The sequence below is a fragment of the Polyodon spathula genome, chromosome 39 (assembly GCF_017654505.1).
Source record: "Polyodon spathula isolate WHYD16114869_AA chromosome 39, ASM1765450v1, whole genome shotgun sequence".
Taxonomy (NCBI): domain Eukaryota; kingdom Metazoa; phylum Chordata; class Actinopteri; order Acipenseriformes; family Polyodontidae; genus Polyodon; species Polyodon spathula.
The window spans coordinates 3122479-3138528 of record NC_054572.1 but is presented as its reverse complement, the minus strand read 5'-3'; the positions used below and the strand labels follow the sequence as shown (position 1 = coordinate 3138528).

The 16050-nt window shown below is 41.9% G+C and overlaps 1 protein-coding gene across 1 annotated transcript in view; it reads right to left on the bottom strand.

Annotated features, from left to right (window-relative positions):
* LOC121304667 (mitogen-activated protein kinase 13-like) overlaps positions 1-11723 on the bottom strand; it is a 29796-nt gene extending 18073 nt beyond the window's left edge. The window contains exons 1-7 of the mRNA XM_041235933.1: positions 11467-11723; positions 5458-5587; positions 4311-4369; positions 4092-4197; positions 3136-3165; positions 639-686; positions 22-136 (exon numbers count right to left, since the gene is read on the bottom strand). Of these exons, the coding sequence (XP_041091867.1) occupies positions 22-136; positions 639-686; positions 3136-3165; positions 4092-4197; positions 4311-4369; positions 5458-5587; positions 11467-11579 (601 nt within the window). The 5' untranslated portion in view covers positions 11580-11723. The remainder of the gene's footprint in view (positions 1-21; positions 137-638; positions 687-3135; positions 3166-4091; positions 4198-4310; positions 4370-5457; positions 5588-11466) is intronic.
* Positions 11724-16050: the final 4327 nt, after the last annotated feature.

The window sequence follows — 16050 nt, the reverse complement described above, 5'->3', positions numbered from 1 at the left end:
AAAGAAAAGATAGCGACTTGCCAGTCTGGGTGTAGTGCATCCAGTTGAGAATGACCTCTGGAGCTCGGTACCAACGTGTCACCACATAGCCGGTCATTTCAGGGTCCGCATGTCTTGCCAGACCGAAATCCAGGATCTAGGAGGGGCAGGGGGTTAGAATCTAGGTCGTGCGTGTGGGTGGGGGGGGGGGGGGGGGGGTGACTATTTCATATGTATATTTTGTATATTTGGATATCAGGCGAAACATTAAAACACAAATAGCAGTAGTGGATGCAAAACGTGAACGGAATGAACAATTCGCAACACTCTTTTATTGGCATCCTGATAATTAAGTTTTACTGCGATGCACCATGTAAAAACAAGTAAAGTTTGACCATGTACAAAACATGGATAGCGGGCATCTTATCACATGTGCGTGGAATGTTTTCAGATGTTGCCCCCATGAAAAGCAAGAAACAAAATCTGCCTGGGCAATACAGAATGAAAGAAACTAACTAACTATAGATATCTATCTTTAAAAGTCACACACTTAGCAATTCTTTCTTGTCAATGGAGTGCTGTTTAAATGTGTACAGACCAGCACAACGCTCTCCTACACCAGGGTATTATTTAGGATGCATGCAGCAGAATTAAATTACCTTTAGTTCACAGTCTTCGTTAACGGCCAGGTTTCCTGGCTTCAGATCCTGCAGGTTATAAAAGAGGTGTCAAGTGTGATGGTTGTGAAACAGGGCCTGAATAAGGTACACCGAATGCAGAATAGAAAAACCATGATAGCAGGAGGGATCGCAAACAGTGAGCATCTCATGCATTGTTATTGCATGGTGATCATGGCATATAGTTTGGTAACACTTTCGGTTTAAAGATCTGTACTAAACAAGGAATAATCCATAGGTAAATAAAGCATGCTATAAATATACAGCATTGTAAGAATATGTAACTAAGGCATTCAAAACCTCAAAATTCCTTTCTAGCACAGCATGAAGCTTTACAGTAGCAATGTGGCATTAACATGTTATTGTACTCAACTGGTTTTGCTTGGCAATAACGGTTAACACATTTACATACGAATTATAAACGGATCCTAAAACAAAATGCTCCATTTAACAGGGTCTGTGTGCATGTGTATTAGGTTCTTGCAACTGGTGTGAATTGAAGCTTCTTTGCCACTAGCTTTCTGAACAGGATGTACAGAGGAGACAGCACACAGCAGCTGGCAAGGCTGAGACTTTTCCAGAACAGTGAGGTCCCTGCTTCACTGAGTACACATGTGCTGATAAGGAGCAGCCACTGGCTTTCATTTAATGCTGCAGTTTGCTAAAGTGTATTTAAACAGAGGGTGCTGAGAGGACTCTTGACCTCTTGATTCAAAACAGGGGGTGTTGTCGGCTGCTCTTGCAGTGTTTGGCTGTAGCCAAGCCCTGACAGTCCAGCCATGTGTTTCCTCAAGTTAGTTTGGTTTTCAGAAGCAGCTGTGACAGTGACTTTATAATCCTTGTGGATCCCCACGCTGCTTCTTCCCTCATATCTCATGAACATGCTTCTGCAATCGCGCACGCTGCAGCGCACAATTGTGGGTTTGATTTTGATTCCGGAAGTTCAAACAATCACTGTTCAGACAAGCCTGCAAGACTGCAATTTCAGGTTCTTGCAACTCAAGCAATTACTTCCCAATTAAATTGGCAAAACCACAGGTCAACTGGGGGGAAAAAAACGTGAATTCCATTTGAGAGTTGTTACTGTAGAAGTCGGTTTGTTTCCCTCTTGCTTCAGAAGACGTAATGTGGAGTAATTATGTCTGTACATGTACCAGGCAGCCAGACAGGCCTGAGTGCACAATGTACCCGGCCTTGAACAAGGTGTTCTGATGACGTGACAGTAATCAGCAGCAGCAGACTCAGGGCAGATCGGAGCAGGCTGTGAACAGCAGGTCTGATTCCTAGCAGCTCCTCAGCTCCAGCTCTGTCTTGTGTTCACCTTCATAAAGGCTTCCAAACAAATCAATTATTTCTTAAGTGACGCCAAAACATTCTGACCCGTCCCGCTCACACACAGACACACTGAAACCAAAGACTTCCATTAGCAGAGTCAGAACTGGAATCCTTTTAAATGCATCAATAAACCTAGACAAGGCAGAGGAGGAGACGGGCTTTTAAAATGCGAGCTACTGAGCTACTAGCAAAATGAGTTACTCTTGTAACTTTGCTTCACTGATAAAGGTGGGTGAGTCACCCATCACTGCCAGGACTCAAAGAAACAGGCAGTGAATGTACAAGGGCTGGAGGCGAGCATGTCTGCGCTGGATTTGCTTTTTTACATGAAGCACGTCACACAGAGCAACGTGGCGCCTGCAGGGAAGAGGCTTTGCTGCTGCTGTAAGCTTGCTTCAGGAATGGTGGAAGCAGAACCCAAGACTACAGAGCAGTGTGAAAGTGAACCTGTAAGGGAGAGAGATAGAGAGAGGACAGCCACTGCTTACAGAGCGACACCCACAACACAGGTTGATATCAGACCTGCAGAATGATTGAAGCACAGACAGAGAGAGAGAGAGAGGAGAGGAGAGAGAGAGAGACAGAGACAGCGAGAGAGAGAGAGAGAGAGAGAGAGAGAGACAGAGGGAGGACAGCCACTGCTTACAGAGCGACACCCACAACACAGGTTGATATCAGACCTGCAGAATGACTGAAGCACAGACAGAGAGAGAGAGAGAGGAGAGAGAGACAGAGACAGAGAGAGAGAGAGAGAGAGAGAGAGAGAGAGACAGAGAAAGGACAGCCACTGCTTACAGAGCGACAACCACTACACAGGCTGATATCAGACCTGCAGAAAGACTGACAGATACAGAAAATCAAAGAGCAGACTAACCGCAGATTAATGAAAATATGACACTCCCGTGAATGAAATACATCAAAGTAAATTATTTTGAAATACCTGATAAACCTTATTGGCTGTGGGACAGCAGGGAAAGGGCTGCAATCAATTACTCTCATTTCTCCTTCCTTGGAAAATGGGATTTCTTGCTTAGCACACAGTGCAACCTAGTGGTTGTATGTTGTAAGCACAGCAGGATGTCAATGGAAAAGCTCTGTTCACCCCTAGTATACACCCTGTTTAAGCCAGTGAAGTTGAACTTACCCGGTGAATAATTCCTGCCGAATGAATATACTGCAAGAGAAAGAAGAAAGCAATGAGATGCACAGACAATCACACAATTCAAAACAGATATAATGAGAACAACACACTCCTGGTGTCAAAACTATGAAAGCAGGGTTACAATGACCTGCCCCACGGGACAGCAAAATAAATCTATAGTCTCAATCGATAGCCCTCATTACTCCTAACTAATCGGAAGCCAGAACTCTTGCATAAGTAGATCACCGTGACGAGAATTCCAATCCCCTCAAGAATGTGTGCCAATCTAAATCTATACTAAAGTGTGTCACACTTGAAGCAGCAGCTCTGAAGCCAGAATATAAATATTCCTGTCAGGTGTTAACCAAGTGGACAGTAGCCAAACAGACATTCGATATGTTATTCCTTTGTAACAGATGAGTAAATAGCAAGGAAACATTTCTTCACAGTCCAGTGCAGCTTGTATCTCATGCTGCTCCATTTTAAAACTGCTTTCAGTGACTGTCAGTGTTTTTTAGTTCTCACTTCGGCTTTGCAAAACCTACTCAGTTCAAACTCGCCATCGAAGGCAGAACCAAAACAAACAGGACTGGCCTCCAGATTTCATTTAAGAGCAGACAAGGGTTAAAGCACATCACCACTCAACAAGCAAGCACAAACACAGACAAGAGTTACAGAGTTCTATCAGGGCACTGACAGAACTGGAATTCAAGAGCTCCCCCCTTACAAAAGCATGCCACTGTATTTTTGCTGTGCTTTTCCCATGGTTATACTATACATTTACCACTGCTTTTATAAGGGCTACATGCATTTATATTGTACATTACAACAATGTTCCTAGTTAACGTTTGTTTACCATGGTTAAAAAAAAACAGCAAAGTAACTTTGTGCTGCAGCAAAATTTTAAACAACAATAAAAGCAAATCCATCCGTCCTTACAAGTCTCCAAGCCAACCCACCTTGAGTCCCTTCAGAATCTGATAAACCAGGAACTGGATCTTGTCCTCAGAGAGCACTCCCTTGACCTTGGACAGGTCCATGTCCATGTAAGGCATGACCAGGTAGCTGGGGGAGGAGAGCAGGGATGAGCTGGGAAAGCAGCAGGCACGTCTTTCCACAGTACAAGGCAACGGAACAAGCAGGATCAGCTTTAAACAAATGAAAGGGAAGAGACTCACAAGTCCTGGAAGTCCTCTAGAGTGGCAGCAGGAGTGAAGGCGTCCAGGAGCCCGATTACCTGATGCACGGAGTGAGACGCATTAACACTTTCCACACCGCAGGGTTACAATAGCGCTATACTCCACACTCACTATTACTGCTCTTGCAGCTGCTTTTTAGGTGCAATATTAATGGAGAGCAGTTCAGGGTTCTGGGGTGGATATCATGCATGTTTATCAATGCTTCTCATAAACCCATGACATTAACCCTTTCCGGTTCAATGTCAGACCCTGTCCGACATCAAAGACAGCAAGCACAGGTCCCTAGTCGTTTTTTTTCTCTGGAAAAAGCCGATAAAACCTTTCAAAGCCCGGGTGAGACTGATAGGGGCCAAAAAGAAAAAAAAAAAAAAGGCCGGATCTGAGCAGTACACATAATCCCTTCACCACAGACATAACACGGACACCAACAAACAAGACAGCTGCTTCCGCATCCAGCGCTCAAAGAAAATCACAGACATTTGCCAAACTTTTTGAGATGTTATAGTAATAAAATAATGACTTGGATTGCATTATTGAGGAGTTTGGTGATAAAACCAGTGATCAGGAGAGGATTTATCAGTAGGCATGACTATGAAGAGGTATGTAATAAATACAGTGAACACGGGTGGGGCTTGGCTGGAGCACTGATTGTCCTGTTGATAGGCAGTGCCTTTTAAACGTGTTTTACTTTGAATAAAACAACAAACATAGAGCGTGTAAAATAAATTGGACCTGACGCGCCTGACAGGCGCTGAATAAATGGACCACCTGATAATGTACAGTGACAAAAGCATACAAGTGTAGAAGAACAAAGCACAGCTAAATCAAACATGCCTGGTAAAGCACTGCTAAAAACATTTGCTAAGTGCATGGTTCAAGCATGTGGAAAGCATGGTGTCAGCATGGAAAAGCAGACTAAACTTCAAATTTAAAGCAAGAAAGGGCAACGATGGTCTTGTTGGCTGAACAGTGTTCATTCACCCGACCCACATTCTGGAACAGCACTCCAATGCAAGATGGAACAGGTCAGTGTGTATTCCAATTGCTCCCTGGCTGCTCCAGACTGAAGGCAGAGAGCCTGCCTGTTTCCCAGCTCTGAGCCAACGCCCATGCAAACGTCACTCACATTCTCGTGCTTCATGTGCTTCAGCAGGCTGAGCTCCCGATAAGCTCTCTTGGAGAAGATCTCTGACTGGAACGGCCGATGCAGCTTCTTGATGGCCACTTTTTCTCCCGTTTTGAGATCGATAGCTGAACTGGGAGAAAGCAATAGGCAAACAACACCGTGCTTAATCCACCCAGCACAACTACAAGTGCACTCTGAACCAGAGGAGGCGCCTTAGAAGAGGGAAGGCTTCCTCAAAATGTCAGACAGATAGATAGATAGATAGATAGATAGATAGATAGATAGATAGATAGATAGATAGATAGATAGCATTACAATAGAATAATGATCAATAAAACAAAAATATTGTCAAAAATGAAAAAAATAAATAAAAAATTAACCTAAACCCTAATTCAACATTCCTACAGTAACATCAGTTCAGCTCCTCAGAGGAGGCAAGATTCTGTTACAAACTCCTATCTGCTATAATCACACACAGTACAGTGCTATCAACAGCAAATGACGTAATCTGATCCCTGGTTTTAATTGGAGGAGCAACTCAAACCCTCCCGCCGCCTGCTGAAGCACTGCTTCAATGAGTATGCGTGATTATGAGTGAAGTGGAAGGCGATTTTGAACAGAAAAAAATAAATCCATTACAACGACAGGAGAATTAAAAAAAAAAAAAAAACATCTGGGCCAGTAGACAAAAAGTAGACTGCGTCACTGTTAAAAGCTAGATGCGAAGCCAGCGTTGTTCACACGCGTGGATGACGGGAGTTGTAGTTTTATTCTGCATTTCAGCTGATTGGAAACACCTTTCGGCATGTGCCAGATAAACTACTACTCCCAGAAGACACTGCGCGCCCGTATTCTCGTTGCATTGTGACACCGGTAGCGTCAGTAAAGTGAGATATATTTTAAAAGATTCATGTTATGAATCTTACTTACTTTCTCTGAGAACAAATCTTGTTGTTGTTGTTTTTTTTCCCCTCTGTTAGTGTTTGTGGGAAGTCGTATTTATACTATTTTATCCCTTGCCCAGCAGTACTTTTATAAAACATCTTTCTTATCTTCGTGGGTTTTATGTAACGTTTAAATTTCTGCTTTTTAATTTATAAAAATATATATTTTAATATATATATATATATATAATATATTATATATATTATATATATAGTCGTGTTGTATGACATAGGAGTACACTACATGTTGATTATACAGTGACATCATATTTGAAAAATTAGGATCGAGTATATATGTAATCATAATAAAATGCATGATATGTTGATATGTAAATAAATTATATTTAAACGTAACATTGGGCCATGTCATGACTCGACATGTGGACATTCAGTTGGACCTATTTCCGCAGACGGTTTAATTATTATTCCAGGGGGTTCCGGCGGATTATTAGGCGGTTAATTATAACTGCTTTTTTTCGTTTACTGATTCTATATTATAAATAATAATAATAATAATAATAATATAATAATAATACTATATATACGAAGTCATGTACAACTGTCACGTGGCTGTGCTCGTGTAGTTGGTCAGTCAGTTACACTGAGCCGCAACGAGACTTTGAGTTGCTAAATGCATCCCAAGCCCACTCTGCCTTTTTTAAATGCACCGAGCACAATGAAACCATTCTGAACACTGTGCTAAATGCACCGAGCACAATGAAACCACTCTGAACACTGTGCTAAATGCACCGAGCACAATGAAACCACTCTGAACACTGTGCTAAATGCACCGAGCACAATGAAACCACTCTGAAGACTAAATGCACCGAGCACAATGAAACCACTCTGAAGACTGTGCTAAATGCATCGAGCACAATGAAACCACTCTGAACACTGTGCTAAATGCACCGAGCACAATGAAACCGCTCTGAACACTGTGCTAAATGCACCAAGCACAATGAAACCACTCTGAACACTGTGCTAAATGCACCAAGCACAATGAAACCACTCTGAACACTGTGCTAAATGCACCAAGCACAATGAAACCGCTCTGAACACTGTGCTAAATGCACCAAGCACAATGAAACCACTCTGAACACTGTGCTAAATGCACCGAGCACAATGAAACCACTCTGAACACTGTGCTAAATGCACCAAGCACAATGAAACCACTCTGAACACTGTGCTAAATGCACCAAGCACAATGAAACCACTCTGAACACTGTGCTAAATGCACCAAGCACAATGAAACCACTCTGAAGACTGTGCTAAATGCATCGAGCACAATGAAACCACTCTGAACACTGTGCTAAATGCACCAAGCACAATGAAACCACTCTGAACACTGTGCTAAATGCACCAAGCACAATGAAACCACTCTGAACACTGTGCTAAATGCACCGAGCACAATGAAACCACTCTGAAGACTGTGCTAAATGCACCAAGCACAATGAAACCACTCTGAACACTGTGCTAAATGCACCAAGCACAATGAAACCTCTGAACTCTGAAGCACTGTGCTAAATGCACCGAGCACAATGAAACCACTCTGAACACTGTGCTAAATGCACCAAGCACAATGAAACCACTCTGAACACTGTGCTAAATGCACCAAGCACAATGAAACCACTCTGAACACTGTGCTAAATGCACCAAGCACAATGAAACCACTCTGAACACTGTGCTAAATGCACCAAGCACAATGAAACCACTCTGAACACTGTGCTAAATGCACCAAGCACAATGAAACCACTCTGAACACTGTGCTAAATGCACCAAGCACAATGAAACCACTCTGAACACTGTGCTAAATGCACCAAGCACAATGAAACCACTCTGAACACTGTGCTAAATGCACCAAGCACAATGAAACCACTCTGAACACTGTGCTAAATGCACCGAGCACAATGAAACCACTCTGAACACTGTGCTAAATGCACCAAGCACAATGAAACCACTCTGAACACTGTGCTAAATGCACCGAGCACAATGAAACCACTCTGAACACTGTGCTAAATGCACCGAGCACAATGAAACCACTCTGAACACTGTGCTAAATGCACCGAGCACAATGAAACCACTCTGAACACTGTGCTAAATGCACCGAGCACAATGAAACCACTCTGAACTGTGCTAAATGCACCGAGCACAATGAAACCACTCTGAACACTGTGCTAAATGCACCGAGCACAATGAAACCACTCTGAACACTGTGCTAAATGCACCAAGCACAATGAAACCACTCTGAACACTGTGCTAAATGCACCAAGCACAATGAAACCACTCTGAACACTGTGCTAAATGCACCGAGCACAATGAAACCACTCTGAACACTGTGCTAAATGCACCAAGCACAATGAAACCACTCTGAACACTGTGCTAAATGCACCAAGCACAATGAAACCACTCTGAACACTGTGCTAAATGCACCAAGCACAATGAAACCACTCTGAACACTGTGCTAAATGCACCAAGCACAATGAAACCACTCTGAACACTGTGCTAAATGCACCAAGCACAATGAAACCACTCTGAACACTGTGCTAAATGCACCAAGCACAATGAAACCACTCTGAACACTGTGCTAAATGCACCGAGCACAATGAAACCACTCTGAACACTGTGCTAAATGCACCAAGCACAATGAAACCACTCTGAACACTGTGCTAAATGCACCAAGCACAATGAAACCACTCTGAACACTGTGCTAAATGCACCAAGCACAATGAAACCACTCTGAACACTGTGCTAAATGCACCAAGCACAATGAAACCACTCTGAACACTGTGCTAAATGCACCAAGCACAATGAAACCACTCTGAACACTGTGCTAAATGCACCAAGCACAATGAAACCACTCTGAACACTGTGCTAAATGCACCAAGCACAATGAAACCACTCTGAACACTGTGCTAAATGCACCAAGCACAATGAAACCACTCTGAACACTGTGCTAAATGCACCAAGCACAATGAAACCACTCTGAACACTGTGCTAAATGCACCGAGCACAATGAAACCACTCTGAACACTGTGCTAAATGCTAAATGCACCGAGCACAATGAAACCACTCTGAACACTGTGCTAAATGCACCGAGCACAATGAAACCGCTCTGAACACTGTGCTAAATGCACCGAGCACAATGAAACCACTCTGAACACTGTGCTAAATGCACCGAGCACAATGAAACCACTCTGCACTAAATGCACCAAGCACAATTCTGATTACGATCACAGCATAGTTCAGATCATTGAATCTGTCTCATGTGTCATTAAGTGCTGCAGTGTCCAAAACTGGTGGAGACAGATGGCAGGGCTCTGTGATACTCTGTGGGTAGTACTAGCAGAACTTGGAAGATAGACTATACTGAGCAAAACTTGGAAGATAGACTATACTGAGCAGAACTTGGAAGATTGACTATACTGAGCAGAACTTGGAAGATAGACTATACTGAGCAGAACTTGGAAGATAGACTATACTGAGCAGAACTTGGAAGATAGACTATACTGAGCAGGACTTGGAAGATAGACTATACTGAGCAGGACTTGGAAGATAGACTATACTGAGCAGGACTTGGAAGATAGACTATACTGAGCAAAACTTGGAAGATAGACTATACTGAGCAAAACTTGGAAGATAGACTATACTGAGCAAAACTTGGAAGATAGACTATACTGAGCAGAACTTGGAAGATAGACTATACTGAGCAGGACTTGGAAGATAGACTATACTGAGCAGGAACTTGGAAGATAGACTATACTGAGCAGAACTTGGAAGATAGACTATACTGAGCAGAACTTGGAAGATAGACTATACTGAGCAGGACTTGGAAGATAGACTATACTGAGCAGGACTTGGAAGATAGACTATACTGAGCAGGACTTGGAAGATAGACTATACTGAGCAGGACTTGGAAGATAGACTATACTGAGCAGGACTTGGAAGATAGACTATTTGCTAATGTGTTTGGATTACTTCGCATAAACAGAGCTGGAATTCCCACAACTTTCCATTACCTGAAAATGCTGAAGCTCCCTTCTCATCTGGAAGTCACTGTCTGTAAAAAACTGAAAAGTCCAGCTAAGTGTTTTTACAACTCTGTCTGTCTTGTTAGAAGAACGCCATTGATGTCAATAGAGGAAGCTACATTCCAATAGGACTGCTAGCTGTAATGTAATTATGTACTTATATATTGAACGAAATTGGATCTGTGTGAAACCCTTGCATGCTGGTAAATGCTTCACATACAACTACAATTGTTTGATAACAGACTAATGTTAGTCTTCCAGATCTCAGCTGTACTGGACCTCAATGCCAGTCTGGTGTTCCTACGCACTGGCTTGGAGCTCAGTTACTCATACCTCTGCACTTGAACGATCTGTTATAACAAACAGGACAGACACAAACAGCGCTGGTTCATTGTAGCATTGAAACTGCGTGGACAGGATGTAATAAACTGCGCAAACGTGGAGCAGGATTTGTGCATGTCTTGGGTAGAGCAATGTAACTTGGGATGACCAGGATATTGTATTCTCGTGTGTATCGTATTCTGCATTGTTAAACAAAGCAACCCTCGGATACTGCGCAATAAGACATGCCAATATCAAGCACCGTGCTTTCAAATCGGCACAAAGCTGCTTGCGCAATAGCAGGGTGTGTGGGCTGATATTTATTTATCTATCTGAATTATTCATGCAGCCTTACAGAAAAAAACAAGCAGATTTGTCTGTGCCGCGTGGGTGTGCCCAGAGGGAGAAATCATGCAAACCAATAATGCTGTTCAAATAAAGTTACTGTGGCAAGTGCCGTACCCACAACGAAGTATACAAACTTTAAACGATCTCCAAGCACTGCAACATCAATGTACAGTGCCGTTTAATTAAGCGCATGGTTGTAACAACTTTAAAAGCGATGCTGTTGTGAACTAGAAACAAATATACAAAAAAAAAAAAAAAAAAATCATAGGATACGCAATGTAGTATCTCTAAAGTAAAAAGGACCCATGCAAATCAGCTTCGTCTTTAAAAGAAATCAAAACAGCAGCAGACTCTGCAGTGAAACTTACCAAACAGAGCCGTAAGCTCCGGATCCAATTGGCTTCAAGTTCACGTATTTCTCGGGGACTTGCCAAACTGTTTTATTGATCTCCTCTCTGTAAAACAGCCTCTTGGGGTTCATTATGCTATCTTGTAAAGCAGATCAATAACAATACATGCTTCTGTGTGCAGAGCTCAGAAAAACAACCAGAGGAAGAAGCCCACACTACGCACTCCTGCAGCTGCCTGCGTTGTGCTGAAGTTACTGTAAATGACGCCAGCTCCCACCCACTTCCGCCAGACTTCACGTAAATAACTAGTTGATTAGAAACTCGCTTGTTGGTTATGTACAAAAAAAGACGACTGCGTCCTCGAACAAGGAAATCAAGTCCTTGCGTGTGACAGCCATACAAACACCACGTTAATGCACAATTTATCTGTCCGGGTCGAGGTTCGAGACGCGACATCTGATAATTAATTTATTTAAAAGTTTATTCTCACAGAGGGGGAACCCCTCTATGTCAAGCACATGTATTTATCCCGGCCCAAAACAGATTTTGATTAAAAAACAGGGGCAATCATGGCACAGACAGCAAGCTGCCATTTATTCGGATACAGAATTAAAACACAGGAAACAATGTCGCCAAGAAAGAAAAAAACACAGTCGAAATTTACATTTAAAAACAATGAGAACGTTTTTATTGGACAGCACAGTTACAAGTATCAACCACACATTGTTACAATATACAAGTGGTCAATTAGACTTCCCGTCATAATTAAGATTTATCAAAACGCAATAGTGCAAACTGTAATATTGCACTTTTTAAAAAATGCTGAGTGCATTTAATAAAGGTGCTGTTCGTTAACCAGGCTTAAAATTCAAGATAAAACAAACCATTGTAAAAAAAAAAAAAACAAACAGTTTAAGTGTATGTATCTGTGCAGACACGGGAACTTTCTTGAAGTCTTGCTCTTTTATAACAGACATATTGTATTTTATAGAAATGAAAGATATGGTATCAGATACCGTTAGTCATATGGCTGTTCACTCATTCTCATGAGAATTAGGTGAGTAAGAGAAACGACCTCGCACTGTATGCCAGCCAAATACACACACACACACAGAGAGAGAGAGAGAGAGAGAGAGAGAGAAGGTGGATAAATCTACAAGCTGTAGAAGTCATGCGTAAGAGCTTGTGCACTCAGGGCTGTGTACATATAGGAAATCATGGGATTACAACTCAAGGCGTTTCCCATAAATTAGACTTTTTCTAAAAGGGATAAAATACAATTGAAAGTTCAAATGCAGCACATCACAGTTCGCAATGTTTATTTTATCGATGCTCTGTGTGAGTCATTCTTCATTAATTGTGGGCGTTGATAGCCTTCAGAAAAAATCATGCTAACACTAGAAAAACGAATTAACTCTGGCTTAGAAAAGGCAGACCTTTCATTTGAAAAAAAAAATTCCCATGATTGTTGTCAAGTTTAAATTACTGATGTTTGAGTGTTGACTAGTGAAACATAAAAACCATAATTAAACTATTTTATGTACTTAAGAGTGTTTGTGACGTTTCTGAACCTTTACCACCTAATAATTGTATCTGTCAACATTTTTATAATGGTGCATAGCGTTAAATGGAAATGTTCATCTACTGAAAAATGTGGGCTACCATAGTTTACCTTCCATCGCACTGCCACACATGGTAGAGATTTGTCCACCAGATTTATTTTCTAGAATATCAAGTTAATGAGTATTCCTTCAAGTCCTAGTCAGCTTTAATGAATATATATATATATATATATATATATATATATATATATATATATATATATATATATATATATATATATATCTTTAAAAAAACAAATGAAGGAATATGGCATATTTACTTTATTTTGCAGGGAGGCTGCTCAAAGCAGCCCAGATGAAAGGATGACAGCATCCTCACACACCCCCCTGAAAAGGACTGCGCTGCACCAGAGGTCTGTTATCACAGGAGCTGCTTCAGAGATTATATAAGGGTTTGACTAGATCTGGGAGAGAAGTTGGTGATGCTTCAGCAGCTACATAGGTCTACATTTTGTCTAACTGGCATAAAGATAGCTGAAAAAATTAATCTTTCAAATGCATCCATATTCGCACTGCATTTACTGCATTTGCTTTAGTGTCCATGAAAGTCATCATGAGACACATACAATGTTCTGTATAAATGTAATTGAAAGGAAATTACTTGTACAACAGAAAGTGTTACTCATGTCATGGCTTGTGGAGATTTTTATAAAAATGGTAAAAGATAATGAAGGTGTTGATGGATCACATTTCAGGTGAGACATTTGTTTTTATACGAGTATGTATATTTTTTGTCTGATCAAGTTTATATTTTGTAACAAACAGCACATTACAACAGCAAAAACAGGGGTATGCGAATATACTTATGAATGCCAGTTTCAAGATTTAATCAGTCTTTATAGTCACTCTCTTTTCAATAGCTCTACTCCTGATGCTGGTGTAACCAGGACTCTCTTCAATGCTGCTCTAATGGTGAGAAATGTCCTGGAGAATACTCCTGGCATCACTATGCTCCATGGCCACATACATCTAATCATTTTACTGTGGATTCTGCAAAGGCAGCTATTCCTGTTGAACTGAACCACATCCTTGCTTGGATGGTAGGAACAACTAATGAACCCACCCTGGCAAATTATGTCGACGTACCCGATGATGTGAATGTGAAGCTGTTTTCTCTTGGATAAAATACTGTGTACCTCACTTCTAAAGGTCAAAAGCAGACATCAGTCCCTGTGTCTTGGGCTGGCATAATCTGCAAACACTTCCTAATGTGCATCCTTCAAACATTGATGGTTTTATGTTCCTTTCAATCTTGTGTTTGGACCTTAGTACTAAACCCACAACAGTATAATTGGAAATAAGTACAGTAACAGTAATTGGAAAAAAATGCCTATTTTATTTTATACTTGCTGTGTAGTAGCCAAATTGCCTGGATATACCAAACCTTTACAATCCACTAAAAGTAATTTTTCCTAGCTGTGTGGCCATTTTAAGTGCTCTGTGATCGTCGAAGATTTAGTTATGGTGACACAAAGATGGTGTGAGAGATTGTTTGTATGAACAAAACGACATTTTCAGGTTTATGCCATATCATCATCCATGCGGCTAGATGAATGGATTCTTTAGGATCAATAGAGAGTAGCAATGTCTAGTTCATCGTGATGTTTCAGAAGGCAGGCTTCTTTAGATTGAGAGTTATTGAGACGCAAACATGGCTCCAGGCTCAAAAAACGCCCTTTTTAACATCACCATGTCACATTCAAGCGTGTGGGACAGAAAACTGCAGGATAAAACAGAGCATTTTATCCAGTCAGGCATAGTATAGGCTATGTAAAACTGCAACAAAAACCCCCCCCCCAAAAAACAGCCCCCACTAGTTTGCCTCAAAAATCATTTTCTAGCCACACGTTTCACCTTCTGCTGATGGCCTAATATAAACTAGACACCATTAAGGATGCTTTTCTTGCTGTAAGCTGCAAATAGTAATGAGCAAGTGTAGCTTCTCAAAGATGTGCAGCAGTTCAACCTAGTCTCATTGAACTAGGCTCTCTCTGGGTTATTTGCAAGTGATGTCAGACTGATTAGGTCTATACAGAATGTACAAATAAAGGATTCTAGCAACTGGAACTGGCAAAACGTATTGAATCTCTGTACACGGTATGATCTTAAGTCTATACCTCTGATGATTCTGTGATTTTGAGAAGCTCCTGAGAGGACCCCCTCCCCCAGTGCTAGTGTCTTGTATTAGTACTCGATGGCCCCCCAGTACTGCAGCGTGTTGTATTAGTACTCTATGCCCCCCAGTATTACAGTGAATTGTATTAGTACTCGATGGACAGCCCTCTAGTTATTATGGTATGGTTTTGGCAGCACTATACATGTTTTTTATTCATATGTGTGTCAGCATTGTGCAAACACTGAGTCACTGGGACTGTCTATGCCTGTGGGCATGGGCGTCTGCAGATAGGTGCAAGAGGGGCCTAATCAAGGCACATTTAGTGTATTGGTTTTCATCGGATTTTAGCTTAAGTCTGAGTCGTTAATGTAAATGAGGTTTAGAAGAATGAGTACGCAATATAAAACCCGAAACCACCACCCCCTTCCACCAGGGTTTCATCAGCCTAGCCCAGCCCAACCCAGCCGCCCCCGGGAGAGGACGCTACTCTACCCGCAGTGACCGTCGTCTGGCACTGCAGTTGTGAGGGGCTTAGCCCGGAGCAGCAGGCCCAGCTACAGGAACTGCTATTGGAGTAACAGCTTCACCACCAGCTCAGAAGCAGGCCGCACTCGCATGGTGCAGCATCACATCGAGACTGGGGAGGTCACACCTATCAAGCTGCGACCTCGCCACCTGCCCCTGGCCAGACAGGAGGCCGCCAAGAAGTTACTGAGATAACTATGGTGCTAGGACGTGGTTTAGTGAGCCAGGCAGATTCATCAATTACATCACTTATCTGTGTGCTGGTGAAGAGAAAACATCAGCACCTTTCACAAGACAGAGACCAAGCAGAACAAAAACCAGCATATTGTATTGAAGGCG